The 15,935-nt window shown below is 46.7% G+C and overlaps 2 protein-coding genes across 2 annotated transcripts; one reads left to right on the forward strand and one right to left on the reverse strand.

Moving 5' to 3' along the window:
* The first annotated feature begins 446 nt into the window (after nucleotides 1-446).
* Nucleotides 447-2,711, forward strand: LOC112900488 (subtilisin-like protease SBT1.4). The gene has a single exon (XM_025969349.1). The coding sequence runs from the start codon at nucleotides 447-449 to the stop codon at nucleotides 2,709-2,711; it is 2,265 nt and encodes a 754-aa protein (XP_025825134.1).
* Nucleotides 2,712-4,060: 1,349 nt separating this feature from the next.
* Nucleotides 4,061-9,991, reverse strand: LOC112900489 (1-aminocyclopropane-1-carboxylate oxidase homolog 1-like). Its single transcript, XM_025969350.1, has 4 exons — nucleotides 9,640-9,991; nucleotides 5,776-5,954; nucleotides 4,399-4,752; nucleotides 4,061-4,321 (listed from the first exon to the last, which is right to left on the reverse strand). The coding sequence occupies exons 1-4, from the start codon at nucleotides 9,989-9,991 to the stop codon at nucleotides 4,061-4,063; spliced, it is 1,146 nt and encodes a 381-aa protein (XP_025825135.1).
* Between the last annotated feature and the right edge of the window lie 5,944 nt (nucleotides 9,992-15,935).

Raw genomic sequence — 15,935 nt, forward strand, 5'->3', positions numbered from 1 at the left:
TCAGAGCTGCTTTTAGATAAGTCGGAGGCTTGCCAAACAGACTCTTAATGCATCCGAACAGTTGGTTATTGAATGATAATAGTACTTATTAGTAGAAACCGATTTTATGATGGATTATCACAGCCAGTTTATATTACAAACTGATTGTGATAATGTTTTTAGATAAAAATAGAAAAATGTTGTTTTTTCCACCCGGGGACTTCCCTGCGGGATTTAACCTGGTTGCCAATGGAAAGCTTTTGCTTAGCCCGGGTCGTCCGCAGCTGATCACTAGTTCGAGCTTGTTTGCTCCAAGAATAGCGAACCACCACCCGCAATACTCTGCTCCTTGGACGTTCATGCTGGGTCATGGCCTTAAAGCACGCCATCAAAACCCAAGGCCAGCCCTCCAGTTCCTTCAATTCCAACCCCGGCAGATAGATTCGATGCTTGAGCGAATCGCCGCCATGCACATCCCAACTCCACCTCTCCTCTTGGCCCTCGCCGCCCTTGCCATCTTCCTCGCCCCAGCGGCCGCCGCCGGGGAGAACGCCGCTGCCACGGGTGGATCCGACGACGCCGTGGGGACGTACCTGGTGGTCGTCTGCCGAGCCAATGGACCCAAGGAGGACGGCGAGAAGCTGCGCGAGTGGCACGCCTCGCTGCTCGCCTCCCTGCTGAACACCAGCGCCGGCACGATCCTGGAAGAGGCGCGGTCTCCGGACGGCGGCGGGCAGCTCGTCTACTCATACCAGCATGTCGTGAGCGGGTTCGCCGCGCGGCTCACGACGCAGCAGCTGGACGAGTTGCGCAAGCTCAACTGGTGCGTCGACGCCATCCCGGACGTCGACTACCGGCTGAGGACGACGTTCACGCCGGCGCTGCTTGGGGTGAACACGCCCAAGACGGGCATGTGGGCCGCGGCGCGCAGCATGGGGGAGGGCATCATCGTCGCCGTCCTCGACAACGGCATCGACCCACGCCACGTATCCTACGCCGACGACGGCATGCCGCCGCCGCCCGCCAAGTGGCGGGGCAAGTGCGAGTTCGGGGGCGCGCCGTGCAACAAGAAGCTCATCGGCGGGCGGTCGCAGACGGCAGGGGAGCACGGCACGCACACCTCCAGCACCGCCGTGGGCTCCTTCGTCAGCAACGTCCAAATGTTCAGGTCGAACGTCGGCACGGCCTCCGGCATGGCGCCGCGCGCGCACCTGGCGTCGTACGAGGTCTGCTTCGAGGACACGTGCCCGTCCACGAAGCAGCTCATCGCCATAGAGCAGGGTGCGTTCGTGGACGGCGTGGACGTCATCTCCATCTCGGCCGGGGACGACACGCAGAAGCCGTTCTACAAGGACCTCACCGCCGTCGGGAGCTTCTCGGCCGTCATGTCGGGCGTCTTCGTGAGCACCAGCGCTGGAAACTCCGGCCCGGACCTCGGGACCGTCTCCAACTGCGCGCCTTGGGTGCTCACCGTGGCTGCGAGCACCATGACCCGGCGCGTCATCTCCACGGTCAAGCTCAGCAATGGGCTGGTGTTCCAAGGCGAGGCCAACAGGAGGTACAAGGCCCTCAAGGCAACCCCGATCGTGTACGTCCCCGGCGTGTTCGAGGACGGCGCACTCAAGGCCGTCGACGTCCGTGGGAAGATTGTGTTCTGTGACCGCTCGGAAGGCCCTACCATGCGTGGCGAGATGGTTCGCGCTGCCGGTGGCGTGGGCATCATCATGTTCAACGACGAGACCGAGGGCGCCGCGACATGGGCCATGGGGAACATGACCATCGCGGCGGCACGCGTTAGCCAGGCCGACGGAGCGAAGATCATGGCGTACGTCAAGTCCACGGCCAACCCCACGGCGAGCCTCTATTTCACCGGCGTTGTGCTGGACCCGGCCTTCCAGCCGGCCATCGCACAGTACTCTTCACGAGGCCCCTGCAACATGTCAAACCTCGGCGTGCTCAAGCCCGACATCACCGGCCCCGGCACAAACATCATCGCCGCCGTCCCGGGCGGGAGCGCCGGCGCGCCCAACCGCACCTTCGACATGCTCAGCGGCACATCCATGTCTGCGCCGCACCTCTCGGGGATCGCAGCCGTGCTGAAGCGAGCGCGCCCAGGGTGGTCGCCCTCCGCGATCAGGTCGGCGATGATGACAACGGCCGACGTGACGCACCCAGACGGCACGCCGATCACCGACGAGATCACCGGCAAGCCGGCGACACACCTCCTCATGGGCTCTGGGATGGTGAACCCCACCAAGGCGCTAGACCCGGGCCTCATCTACGACCTCGCAACCAATGACTACCTCCGCTACATCTGCGGCCTCGGGTACAATGACAGCTTCGTCAACGACATCATCGCACAGCCGCTACGGAACGCGAGCTGCGCAACCTCCGTCAAGATCGAGGGCAAGGACCTGAACTATCCGTCGTTCCTGGTGACACTCACGCCGGCCGCGCCGGTGGTCGAGGTCAAGCGAACGGTGACCAACATTGGCGAGGCCGTGTCGGTGTACACGGCGGAGGTCGTGGCACCGAAGACCGTCGCGGTCGAGGTGGTGCCGCCGAGGCTGCAGTTCAGCACTGTGAACCAGAAGATGGATTTCACTGTAAGGTTCCGCAGAGTTGCCAATCCCGTCAACGGCACGGTGGAAGGCAGCCTCCGGTGGGTCTCCGGCAAGTACTCCGTACGCAGCCCCATCGTCGTCCTTGATGGAACACTGAAATTAGTTTAGGAGGATTGGCTACTGTATTTGCATCATTAATTGGCAAAAGTAATTTAATGTCAGTGCTAAGAGTTCAAAGATCATCTCCTCTGATCGAGCTCGCTCTTTGCGACCAGTCGTAGCTGTCCCTTGGGTCAGTACAGTGCCATACTGCCACGGACATAACTGAATAGTGGAGCAGTTTCCATGTGAAATCAGTACTCGAGTTTGCTGTGGTTGGTTAGTATTATTCGTATTGCTCGCCCTACAACAGAGGGGATATTAGGGTGCATGGCAAGGATCAGAAGGATCCGAGTGTCTGTGGTTGGTTAGGATTAGTTTTATCCGTTCTCTGAAATTACTTGAGAATTGAGGTCCGATCCAAACCATCATTGTACTATATTAACAATGACAAGGCTCGATATAAATTCAATCGTAATCTTCTCACTTCTTTTCTTTTGAATTTAAGACATGGAGTGTCTGTGCACGAGGACAAAAATCACAGAAATTTATGCATTTCTATTCACAACTCATAATAACATATCTTGGAGTGGTTTATTCACAAAGATAAAAGAACATATTTTTGAGTGGACTTACACTAAACAGAACTTGCGTTTTCGTTTGGAAAGTTTGGCGACAAACCAAACATGGCCATAACAAAAGCAGCAACCACATGGACTGAAAAGAAAATTCTATCCACTGGGTGCATGAGATTTGGATTCCGTCACGCGATGCTGTCAGCTGTCCATCAAGCATCCAACGACCCTTGGTGCTTTCTTCTTCCTTTGAAACAAATCAATTTGTTCGTCTCCCTCTGGACGCACACTGCCCTGCACCCCTGTCTCCCACCAGATCCCAGGTTCATCACCACAGCCCTGAGTCCCTACAGCGCTACATCCCATTCTAGTGCCCCCTAGCTGCAAACTGCGCCAGCTGGCCATGGAGCTGATTCCACCATGCCACTACACACCACCTCCCCAGCAGTCTTCCTCTCCTAAACTCCTAAACCACCCTCCCTTCAATTTGGCTTTTGAATGCCGGATATCGCTGTTGACAGCCGGAGTTACTATATATATATCGCTCGAAATTTCACTACTTTCAGGCATCTGAAGTGCATGATGCATGGGAAAGAAACATAAAGTTCGTGAACATCTTTTTTTTTATTGGAAGTTCATGAACATCTGTTACAGAAATAGACGTCCAGACTCCAAACTACTGAATCCCGTTCAATTTATTAGGCTTGTACAAACATGGTGTAAGTTCATTGTCGCGAGCTTAAATTTACATTATGACAAGTTCATCTTTTCTTGGACGTTACACGATAACCAATGTTCAAATTTTTGCTTCTTGCTGGTAAAACACTAACTTTCTTTCAGGATTCACAACCGGAAACCAGATAGAGCAGTCTTCTCCCTGCCATCCGATCCAACAGAGTAGTAATCTGCAATATAATCTCTGACGAGTGTTTCCCTATACAAAGGAGGGTTCTTCTCTGACAGCAACTCATTGATTGGACCATACGTTCTTGTCGAAGCAGGATGAAAATGCGTGCTGAAAAAGCATGCGATCGAAACTCTAGGTTTGGCATTCTTGGCTACCACTCTGTGCTCCACACTACTGAACTTGTCGTTGGAGATTAGCTGAACATGTAAATAAATAATTAGTCAGTCCCAGAATGTTCTGGTTTTCAATCAAAGACTCGTTGATCCCACCATACCTGCAAGAGATCAGCTATGTTGATGATGAACGCTCCAGGAGTCGGTGTAATGTCGACCCACTGATCCTCATGGAGGATCTGCAAGCCGCCAACTTCGTCCTGCAGAAGTATGGTCAGGAAGCCTGAGTCGGAACGCCGGCTTGTCCCAATGGCAAGTTCAGGCTGGGGGCACGGAGGGTAGTAGTGGGAAAGTATAATTTGTCCCTGATTGCACTCTATATCTGTTAAGTAGCTCGGTTTGAGGCCAAGAACCTCAGAGAGCAGCTCGAACAATCTGTCTCCCAAATTCTTCACTTGTTTTGCATATTCAAATAGCGCATCTCTGCAAATCATCATACTCCAATATAATAAGAACTACTATTAACAGAAAGCCTGACTAGTTAATCAAATATGGAGTGAGTCTACCTTATGACCGGAAGAAATAAACAAACAGTTTATCTGTGATAGGGAAGAGGCTTTAAAAGATGTGTTGTTCAAGGGTTCAGTGTTGCTTTTAGACAAGGACAAAAGGTTCCAGCCATTGCGTAAGTCCAACATACACTCAACAGAACAGCTAGGTTACAAGGTGCCAAGTGCCAACATCATTAATTTATATATGATGGAGATAATAAATGAAGATAGAGAACTACTCCTCCATCCTGATCCTGAAATACAAAGTATTTTGGTTCGTTCTAAGTCAACCTGTTCTAAGTTTAATCAAATTTATAGAAAAGAGTAATAGTATTTTGAATATCAAATGAGAATAATTAGATCCATTATGAAATATATTTCATAATTTAGTACTTATCTGATATATTAGATGTTAATATTTTTCTTTATAAATTTGATCAGACTTAGAACAGTTTCAAGATGGAGGGAGTTCGCTATTAGTAGGTAGATTTTCTATGACACATACGTGTGGAGCATCTAACGTCCCCATTAAATGTGGACCATAATAGTTTTGAAGAACATGATATTGCTAGATCATTGGAGAAGTTATTAACTTATTTACTATTATGCCCATTGTCGACATGGACAACCGTATAGCTAGCATGCTAATTTTGCTGTTGGACGCGCTCTTATATCATGGTGCAGCTGTTATAATTGATGACATCGTTTTTTCAGAGTGATAAGAGAACACTACCAGCTGATTTCTAGAGATGACCACAAGGACTACAGGTACGCAAAATCAACTAATTAACCGCAGGCTGTATATGATCGCCAAATCACCAAGTATCTAATCATGCTCATTTGAATAAGCCTATCGAATCACGAACTGAATCCAGGTGATTGACAAATTGCAACCCTGTCTTGACTAGTCGCCGTGCACTACTACTGACCCTGCTACTGACTAAGATTTAATATTGGAATGAGGCACACAAAATGACAGTTGAGCACGCTCACCGGCAGCTCGTCAGAGGCCGGCGGGTCGGAGGCCGGCGGGTCGGGCGCCATGCGCAGGTAGAGCGTGTCCCGCCAGTTGGCCACCGGCGACTGGTACAGGTCGAAGTTGCAGTGGTACTTGACCGCCTTCCCGGGTTCCCGCGAGTAGAGCAGCGCCTTGTCGCTGTCACAACCTAAGTTAATGAAAAAGATTAAAAACTAATGCCACATCCTCATGAGCATCATCCAATCATAATCAAGCATCATGTGCACATTTTGAATTGAGAAATTTATTTTTCTTGCTTGGTGTGAATGAATGTTGTGAAGCAAGTTCAAACATTATTGAGTAACTATGCCCCCAAATATTTTATTCAAATACTAGATTTCAAATGGTGATTTTTAAGTATTTTTTTCTCAATTTATTGATGCTTATCCCGAGCCATAAAATTCTTGAAAGTTTTGAAAACTGCAACTTTGTTTGAATTTCTATGAGCAATAATTAATAGATTTTTGAGTGTTTGTCACAGCAATGTGTTCTTGATAGTGTGATCTTGCTCCAATAAAATTTAGGAAATTTTAGAGCCTGGGAAGTAGCAATTTTGGATTTTAGAAGTTGGAGCATGGTTTTTCAGTTGGATTTTCCTTGCCGGCCCCACCCGTCAGCCTCTCTCTGCGCCCCCGGCCCCACCCGTCAGCCCCTCCCTCCGTCTTCCTCGCGCCTCCGCTCCTGCCCGTTGGCCGGCCACACGGCGGCATCGCTTCGATGCCTGCTGGTTGGGCCAGCGTGGCCTCAGGCGGGATTAACCCTGCGGCCGCCCGCTCGCCTCCTCTCCCTCCCCTTTCAAACGCGCCGTTCCCCTTCCCTAGCCAAACCCTAGCCTGCTCGCCTCCTGTCCCCTCCGCTCCGCCGGCCGCCGCCACCCGCCGCTGCCGGTGAGCCTCCGCTCGATTCCGCGCACGTGCACCACCTCCTCCTCCTCCGCACCCGGTTCCGACCCTCCGCCGCCTCTCGCCCCGCCCGCAGCCGCTCCCCGACCCGCATCTCCATCCGCCGCCGTCATTCCTCGTCGCGCCACTGTTGGCCACCTCACTCCGCTCGCCCGTACTGCGGGTGAGCACCCCTGCCATGTTGTGCTGCCCGTGCGCACGTGCCTCCACCCCGTTGGCGCCTCGGGCGTGCCACCCTCGTCGGCCGCCGCGACGTCATGCCGCGCGCGGGCTGCGTCGCGGGCGCGCACCGGCCGCGCCCCGTGGCCAGTCAAGGCCCGCGGCTAGCCTTGACTCAGCTCAGCCGGGACTGGCAGCCTGGGCCCGCCTGTCGGCGCCCGGGAGTGCCAGAACCGGGTGGATCTAGCTTTTTCCCGTGTTTTCCCTTTATTGATTTATGCTATGATATTGTAAAATGCATAGTTAATTGTGTAGACTTCCAAAAATTATGAATCTTATTTTGTTTGTTTACTCTGCGAAAGATCTTCCAAGAAAAATTATTGTTGAGCATGTTAGAGTCCTGTGCTTTGAGTTTTAATTTATTTTTTCTAAATCAAGTTAATTGCTTAACTTGTTGGGTGATGCTCTAAAAATATCAAATTAAATCTTATTAGATTCCTTGTGAAATTTTCTATCTAATGGTGCAACTTGTATAAATGACCCAAGGCTGTTTGATAGGGTTTAATGTGCTAAATAGTTTTCTACCCTGCAAGCTTATTAATTTCATAACTTTAGTTTGAAAAGTGATAAAAATGGCAAAACCACTTCTGTTACCTTTCTTGTCATGTCCATTCTCCCTGGTAATTTTCTAAGGATTTATGGAAATGTCTTGCATGCCTTTTAAGATTTAACTTATTTAGAGCAGCAGAAAGTTGTATAATGCATAAGTAATTCTATAAAAATAATTTTACTGCAAATTCAACTCTCCTGAGTTTCTTTTGAGATTCCCTGTGTGCATAATTTAAATCATGATTTATGCTTGTTAATTACCTTGTTTGAGCGAATTTCTCTTTTGATCCCTATGATTAAAGTGTAGTGATCGAGTTTCCTTGTCCTTATTGTTTGTATTGCTTCCTTGTTTAGAGTGATATTTTTCTTCTATTTCATATCATATATACCACATTATTTTCACATCATCGGCATCATTCTAATGCATACATCTTATTCATACATTATAGTGAACGAAACGCCGGAGGACGAACCCGTTGAGCCCTCCGAGACCGTCGAAGCTGAGCCAAGAGCCGAGTTTGTCGTTGAGCAAGAAGATAACCAAGGCAAGCAGCTAAGCATGATTCCTTGACCCTCTTAACTTGATTAGATTTAGTTATCTCAATGGGGTATATATGTATATGCTATATATTTATCTATTGCATCATCGATCCTAATTTCATGCTATGACTTCCCTTGCTTTTACTTTCATGTCCTCGACACGTGTAGTTAACAACTAATTGATTAAGCAAATGCTTAGCCATGCTTATGGTTGGTTTTTAGTTTGCAAGAAATATTGGAATAGGGTCACCTTGCTCACTACACCACTTTTAGCTATTTTCGCGCTTGTTCGGTTTAAAAAGGTTGGAAGTTTGGAACGGTTTAGTTAGGAAGTTGTTTTGTGATTCAAGCGGAAGGTAGGGCCTATAGAAAGGAGTCTCGGAGGTATAGTCCGCTTGAATCGGTTAAGGACCGTCCGTGGATGACCTCGGTTTTGAGCATTTATCGTACTACCACAGATCCATTAATGGGGTGGATAAACCGATTACCTTCTAGTTTTAATCTTTGATGCACGGTCCTAGATGCATGGCCATAGGGCTTTGTAGAGAGGCTTAGGTGTGTCCCCGGTGGACCTAAGTAACTCTCCGCGCAAGTTAGGCGTGATGTTCAACGATGCACGGTCCTAGATGCGTGGCCATAGGTTGACGTGAGTACCCCCTTGCCTAATGTGATCGGTTGGGTAAGTCGCGTCGTGTGGGTAAAGGAGTACACCCTTGCAAGGTTAACCAATCAATTCGAATTGCCGCGCTCTCGGTCATGAGCAAGCTCTATATCCTATGAATTCCTCGTATAAGTATCGATTTTTGTTGGACGGGTATTTGTCACCTCATGTATGATGTTTAGTGGTTGGATAATTCAATTAACTAAAACTTGAGGTGGGTTGGGCAAGTTAATTAAAATGCTAGGAAGTTAGGTGGTGGAATTAGGGAGCTCATGCTTATGTAAATTACTTAACCTTAAAGCCTTATTTTGTGAGGCTTCATGTGCATAATCCTTGGTTATTATTTATTCGCGTAAGTCTTGCGAGTACCTTTGTACTCATGTTACTTTATTAACTAAGATGCAGGTGAGCTGGAAGTGGTGTTTGGCCATTTCTACCCCGCCGAGTCCGGCGCGGGTGAGGAGTAGGCCGATGCGGTTATGATGGTGTCCTTGAGCAAGACGCCATTATTCTATCCCGTTATTTTATCCGCTGCGCAATCGTGTTTGGAAATGCCACTTGAACATTACACTTTATGGTTCATGTTCCTTCTTAATGTTAATCAAGAGCCCAAGGCTTGTATCTTGTATTGAACCTTTAATTTTCAGATTTGAATCCTTCCTTTATCTTAATCTTGTAATGATTAGTTGTTAAACCTTGTGTTAAAACTCGCTCTTTGCGGTTCATCGGTGATATATGGGCTTGTGAAGGTATGTGTATATGCATTATCTTGGGCATGTGGTGGAGCACATACCGGAACTACCGGATTTGATATTATTTTTGGCGAATAACGGATCGGTCATATATGTTCTAGATGTGGGTTAACCCGTGGCGCGCCCTTAGAGCGAGCGTGTGTTAGCTCTCATCTTTATAATAATGACCAGCGGTTCGCTTAAAATGATGTTAAATTGGGCGGTTCTCACAGTCGCTGCCCTTCCCCCCGTCCGCCTCGTGGAACGCCCGCACCGCCGCCACGGCTGCGGCCATCGCCTCCTCGGGCACCCCGTGGCCCGTCACCTGGAAGAACCCCCACTCCGACGCGATGCGGGCGACGACGTCCACCACGGCCACGTGGTTGCCGCCAAGGTTGATCACCGGGACGGTTGCTGAGGGAGGGTGTTCTTGAGCCCGGAGCTGCTGCTCCGGGTTGCGGAGGCGGAAGATGCGCGGGACATGCGTCGCGCCTGATGCGACGATAGCACGGACGCTGGCGAGGGTTGCGTCCAGCTCGCGGAGCTCGGCGGTGCAGTCATCGTAGGCGGGGGTGACGGACATGGTGATGTAGACTAGTTGTGTTTGGTGGAGGTTTGGAGCTGTGACCTGTGAGAGTGAGACCGCGAGTTGTGCTTATTTGTCTTCTCCTATTTTTTTCTGACTCGGTGTGGATACTGGCGTCAGCCATGAGGCAACCGTGCCAGATTCCATGACTAAATGAAGTGAGCCGGCCTAGGTGAAATCTTTTTCTCGCTACACTACTACAGTACCTGGATAATGGGGTCAAGATGACATACGAGCACAGCGGTCATGATCTCTAATCTCTAAAGATCTAAAGTTGGTGAGATTTTCGGGCTCTGATTGGGCCATGTCTCCTAAAAATTTTGTCGTGCCGTGAGATCTTTGGTCAAGTCCTAGATCATCTTACTCTCCAATTCTGAAGACTGTAAAACACACCATTTGAGGTTGTTGGAGTCCAGAGGCAGCTTATACACATTCAAGAAGACATCCTAGCCACCATAGTGCTTAGTGATCATATCTATAGGCTTTAGCACAAGCTTTGAGAGTGTTAGTGCTAGATTAAGCCAAGAAAGAGTGAGAGAGTAAGGTGTAGCTACCTTGTGTTAGGTTTTATGTGAACCATCACTATAATCTTGGTATGCCGGCCTCTTGGAGTCTTGGTAACTCGCAGGCAAGTTATTAACCCTCCGGCTTGATGTGGAATGGCAACCACAGCTTTGTGCAGGCGGCGAGGAGACCCCTCCTTTGTCAGAAGCTCCATAGTGAAGATGGCGTTAAGGTGACTGGGGTGACAAGTGGTGAGCATTGCCTTTGTGGCAAGATACTCACCTAACTGGTGTAAGCCTTGGTGGCGAGACCAAGCTCTTGACCGGAAGAGACTTGGTGACCGGAAGTGTACCTCGGTGGAGCTCCAATGTCAACTAAGGGTGGCTTTAACCACTGATACCATGGGAAAAATTTGACGTGCCGAGTTTGCATTTTCCTAACCAATCCTTTACGTTTCCGCACTTCGTTCTTGCAATTTACCATCAAGCTAGGATTAGGTATAGGTTGTAAAACTCTTATTTGGGTGGGTTGGAACACTAGACAAACCATAGTTGCATATCTTCCCCTTTTAGTGCAAACATGTAGAAATGATTCCTTCTAGGTATTAAGTTTTTCTAATTCACTCTCTTCCTCTTTTAGGCTACGAGTAATGATTCCTTTCATAGCTCCTCCTGCTAGTGCCAACATGTAGAAATTGTCCTTCATGAAATGCGTCAAAATGAGTGAATCCGTCTCAAGGATCACATTACCGATTCCCCAATCAACTACAACCTTTAGCCCTTCCAGGCATGCTCTTACTTCGGCTTGTAGAGCATCTCTTAAGTGGATCAATTTACATGCGCCGTCATGTATCACCTCCCCCTCTCCATCCCTGATCACATACCCCATCCTCCTTCCCCTGTCTATGCCGTGAAGGCACCATCTGCATTGATTTTGATTACCTCTCCTATTGGCTTCTTTCATCCTTGTATCGTCACACTACTCCTTTCAGCACCAATGACACCCAATTCTAAACCCATATCAAGATGATTAGTGCACCAGTTTAGATAGTTAAGGGACTAATTTGCACTAGTTAGAACATAAGAGTTGGATATCACACTTTTGTACTACTTGAGTGATGAAAACATATTTTTCCTTCTAAGAAACATAATGCAGGAGTATGTCATACACATGCACGTACTACACGAAGGGTTGTGACACACTATGACGGGGTGAATTAGATGGCCTAAAAATTAAGAATCCATGTACATATAAAAACATATTTCAAATGTTATCTCTATCGCAAAAGAGCTTTGCAACATAGGTTCCAATCCTATCAACTGCGCATGGAAATTCTAGGAAAGATAAATGCGGAATGTAAACTATGAAAGGCAAATGAAATGTAAATGAGATAAAGAATGGAAACTCCTAGCATGACACCTTTTTACCGTGATTTCAAAAAGCTCGTACTTTCCCCTAGTCCTTATTGGAACCCCTCACGAGGGATTGCCCGCACTAGGGCCAAGCTACTCATCAAGTAACTTCATCAATAGCCGATGGGCCTTCCCCACATGTATGTGGGTCGCCGCCTTACCTCTTTCGAGTACTCCTCGCTAGCCTCACTAGGTAGAGCTTTGGCAAATCGCCAAGGGCCTGATATCCTTTTGGTGCGATCGATACATGTTTCTCCAACAACATTCTTAGCACAAATCTTATTGCAAGATGGTGAGCAAGATTCATTAATTAAATCAATGCAAGAGGTAGAGGCACTAGGTTCAACATGAAAGAGCGATTTGGATGCCTTTTAAGAGTCAGTTTTATTTGTTCAAAGACCTCAATTTTCTCGGTTAGCTCATAATTTTGATTTATGATCATATTAAATTTTAGACTAATGGCTTATTTGGATCCAAGGGCTAATTTTTAGTTAGCTAAAGATTAGCTATAGACGATCCAAACAGGGAGGCTAAACATGGGTTAAAAATTAGCCAACTTCCTAACTAAAGTTTAATCTATTTGCCCTCCAAACCCAGCTAATGAGGGCTAATTTTAGACAGTGGATAGAAAAATACCCTCCCAAATGCTATCCTCTCATAGCGTTTTGCTTGGCATAAGGGTATAAATGACTTTTCATAGTACTACAACTAAACTTTAGCCCGGACATGCAAATAAGAAAGCATTAATTTTAGCTCGCTAAAGTTTAGGCACCTAAACTTTAGCCCTAGCTAAACTTTAGTTTTAGTCCATCCAAAAAAGCCCTAATTCTTTATATATAGAATTATAATTGGATGATGAGCTAGCCAACTTTTCCTTAAGCTCCTTATTTTTAAAAACAAGCTTTTGTAATAGTTACCTCTTGACTATAAACAAGATTTACATGCTCTTCAAAGTTATCATCACTTATATAACTATCACTCATACCCTTGGCAATAATGAGACAAATGCACGATGAGTATGATGACAACAAGAAGACGCATGGCTTGTGGTAGTTTTCATCATCACTTGAGTTTGTTATATCGAAACCACTATTTGCAATGCTTGTGAAGGCCTTCCTGGTTGCGTTTCTTTCCTTCTTCTTTTGTGTGTGCCATGCTTTCTGTTGGTATCATTACGATCACAAATAAATCTGCAAGCGTACAAATACCGTTATAGCTTTCACAAAGAGTATTTCAGGATATCATATTCATTGGGAAATGTGAGTATACTATCTAAGGTTCAGGTTCATCCAAGAACACCATACTAGATACAAGAAAAGGGTAGAGAGGATTTCCATGGCTAAAAATCTAAGGTGGGATAGAACTATCCTAATTGCTTACTTTGGCCTACCGGCTTCTTCCTTGATAAAACCAAGTGGCTCCAGTAATACGGCTACTGCACTATACTCAAACGTGGAGGATTACGGAGGGTCAATAAGGCTAACACCACTTGCTACCTATCTCTACAAATCGTGGGGTATACCACAACCGAAGGTAACGTCTAGTCTAGACACCACATTTACACCATCTTTTACTAACTCTAGAATTGATCATGGACATCCATCTCTATCAGAAGCCTTAGACTAGAGCATCCACTACACTAGTGAATGATGGTCCCATGAACAACTAGAGGACTAGAACTAACTTAACTAAAAAAACTAAAGCACAAAAGAAATCACGACACATACTATAATTGATAAGCATCCGTCGAGGTACAAACTAGAAGAGAGAGCCGACAAGCCCGACACTTCCCCAACTTCCGCTCACTCTCTCCCTATTTTCTAAAACCGCCAAGGCAGCGCTAGGCCTCTAGAATGAGCCTACGGCTCAGGTATGAGAGTGAGAGCACAACAGAGGAGTGTGAATGGTGTGTCTCATTTAGGAGCCCCCTAGTATTTGTAGGCTTGTAAGAGGCGGTTGTGGCCAGTTAATTCATTGGAGGCATGCAGAAACGACATAAGGAAGCCACCAGCAGCTGTCACATGGAAGATGGAGAGCGTTGGACCCAATTTTGGCTCGGTCGAACCAGAAGTTAGCCAGAACCAGGGGCACCTCCTCTGGCCACCGCCTTTGGTAGGGCGGCTGGCAAGTGGGCCCCAAGGTTGGTTGTCCTGGGTAGCTGCCAAGTTATAACGGTTTGGTTCCTATTTGTGGGCCCAAGCATCCGCGTGCTCGCTTGTGATTGGCCGGAAGTTCGTCGCTTGGATCTTGCTTGTGTTTTCATGCATTTTTAGCCTAAATGCACCTGCAGACATTTTTGGACTAATATCTGTGGAATCCGTTAGATAACGGCCCTAATCTAATATTAGTATGTGCTTGCATTTCAAATCTATGCAGGATTTAACGGTCAAAATTGGTATGTAACGACCGTCAACACTTTCATGAGTGGACAATAGTCAATGTAGTTCCCCTTATCAGCAAAAGCAAGGTATTAGGGACACCCTTGGAGTTGTGATTTGTTGAGTAGCTTGTTGACTCTTCTAACAAGTTGCTTGATTTCTTCACTATCGTCAGAGCAGCTACAACTTGCTTGATAATCATCTTTATTTTCCTTCTCATCATTACCATTTTCATTATCACTTGAGCTTGAACCTTCGCTTGAACTTGAGCTTGAGCTTTCTTACTTGATGCGGAAGATTCTTATTTTTCTTCACTCTTCTTCTCCTTTTCTTCTTTCCTTGATGTGCCAACACCTTGACTTGAGAAAGAAGGCTCTTTTCCAATCTTCATGTATAGCTCATGTACCAATGATCTTGTTCAAAACTTGGTTGGCTTCATCTTGTACAAGTTCTTAAATAAGTGGAAGTAGATGATAATGGCAAAGTACTTTTCTTTCAGAATAACTTCGATGATTTTCTTGAGACGTCAGCTTCTGTCAACTTGTTGAAACCTATTGCATTTAGCTCATTGATAGTGACATTTAGATGTGAGTATATGCTGTTAGCTAATTCATTAGTCTATATTTTAAAGAATCAAACAATCCTTTGATTTAGAGATATTTTTGCTCGCTAACGTGACTCATGCCATTGTGGACCTCTTTGAGCATGACCAAAATTTCAGGTGCACTTGTAAGATCATACACACTATTGAACACATGAATTCTAAGAGATTTAAATATTGAATTCTGAGCAATAGCTTTGGTGCATCTCTTTTTCATCGGTCTTAGTGGGTTGCACGTGCGACCTAGGGGTTTCATTCCTTCATTCGTCACTCCTCAAACACCCAAGACTTTTGCTTCTAGAAAACATGACATGCGAACATATCAATAGGGGTAGTTTGTACCGTCAAAGTGTGAAGGCCTACCAAGATCACTCTTAACACCTCTAGATGTTATTTTGCCCTATGGCAGTGTAGCCAATGGTTCAAATACGAGGCTCCAACCATGATATCAATTGAAGAGATTGTGACACCCTAAGAGGGGGTGAATTAGGTATCTAAAAACTATGGCTCCAAGCACATATAAAAATCTATTTCAAACTCTATCTAGATGTACACTGGATTTTTCCATATGATGCTATCTCCACCACCAAAATATTTTTGCACCCTAGCTTCCAATCCTATTATGTACACTTGGCAATTCTAGGAAAGGTAAACGTAGAATGTAAAGAGTAAAAACTAATACGGAATGTAACTGAGGTAGAGAATGCAAACTCCGAGCAAAATGACCTTTTACTGAGGTATGGGAACACTCTTGCTTTCCCCTCGTCCTTGTTAGAGCCTATCGCGAAGGGATGCCCATGCTAGAGCCATGCTCTCGGTCAAGTAACTCTGTGGATAGCCAACGGACCTTCCCCACATGCAAGTGGGTCTCCGCCTTGTCTCTCCTAGATGCTCCTCATTATCTTTACTAGGTGGAGCTTTGGCAAATCGTTGAGGTCCTCTCCTCCCTCCGACAACCACCGGCGGCCACTCCAAAAATTTGGTTGGAGGGTCTGGGAAGACTTACAAGTCCCAAATTTAAAAGTCTTAGTGCTTACAAGCATTGA

The sequence above is a fragment of the Panicum hallii genome, chromosome 7 (assembly GCF_002211085.1).
Source record: "Panicum hallii strain FIL2 chromosome 7, PHallii_v3.1, whole genome shotgun sequence".
Classification (NCBI taxonomy): Eukaryota; Viridiplantae; Streptophyta; class Magnoliopsida; order Poales; family Poaceae; genus Panicum; species Panicum hallii.

What these genes read in the sequence shown, in the direction of transcription:
- LOC112900489 (XM_025969350.1), bottom strand. Translation starts at nt 9,991, where the DNA reads ATGTCCGTCACCCCCGCCTACGATGACTGCACCGCCGAGCTCCGCGAG. An exon ending in CGGGGGGAAGGGCAGCGACT is followed by an intron (nt 5,955 to 9,639) that starts GTGAGAACCGCC and finishes TCATTAACTTAG; the next exon opens with GTTGTGACAGCGACAAGGCG. An exon ending in CTGACGAGCTGCCGGTGAGC is followed by an intron (nt 4,753 to 5,775) that starts GTGCTCAACTGT and finishes TGTTAATAGTAG; the next exon opens with TTCTTATTATATTGGAGTAT.
- LOC112900488 (XM_025969349.1), top strand. Translation starts at nt 447, where the DNA reads ATGCACATCCCAACTCCACCTCTCCTCTTGGCCCTCGCCGCCCTTGCC.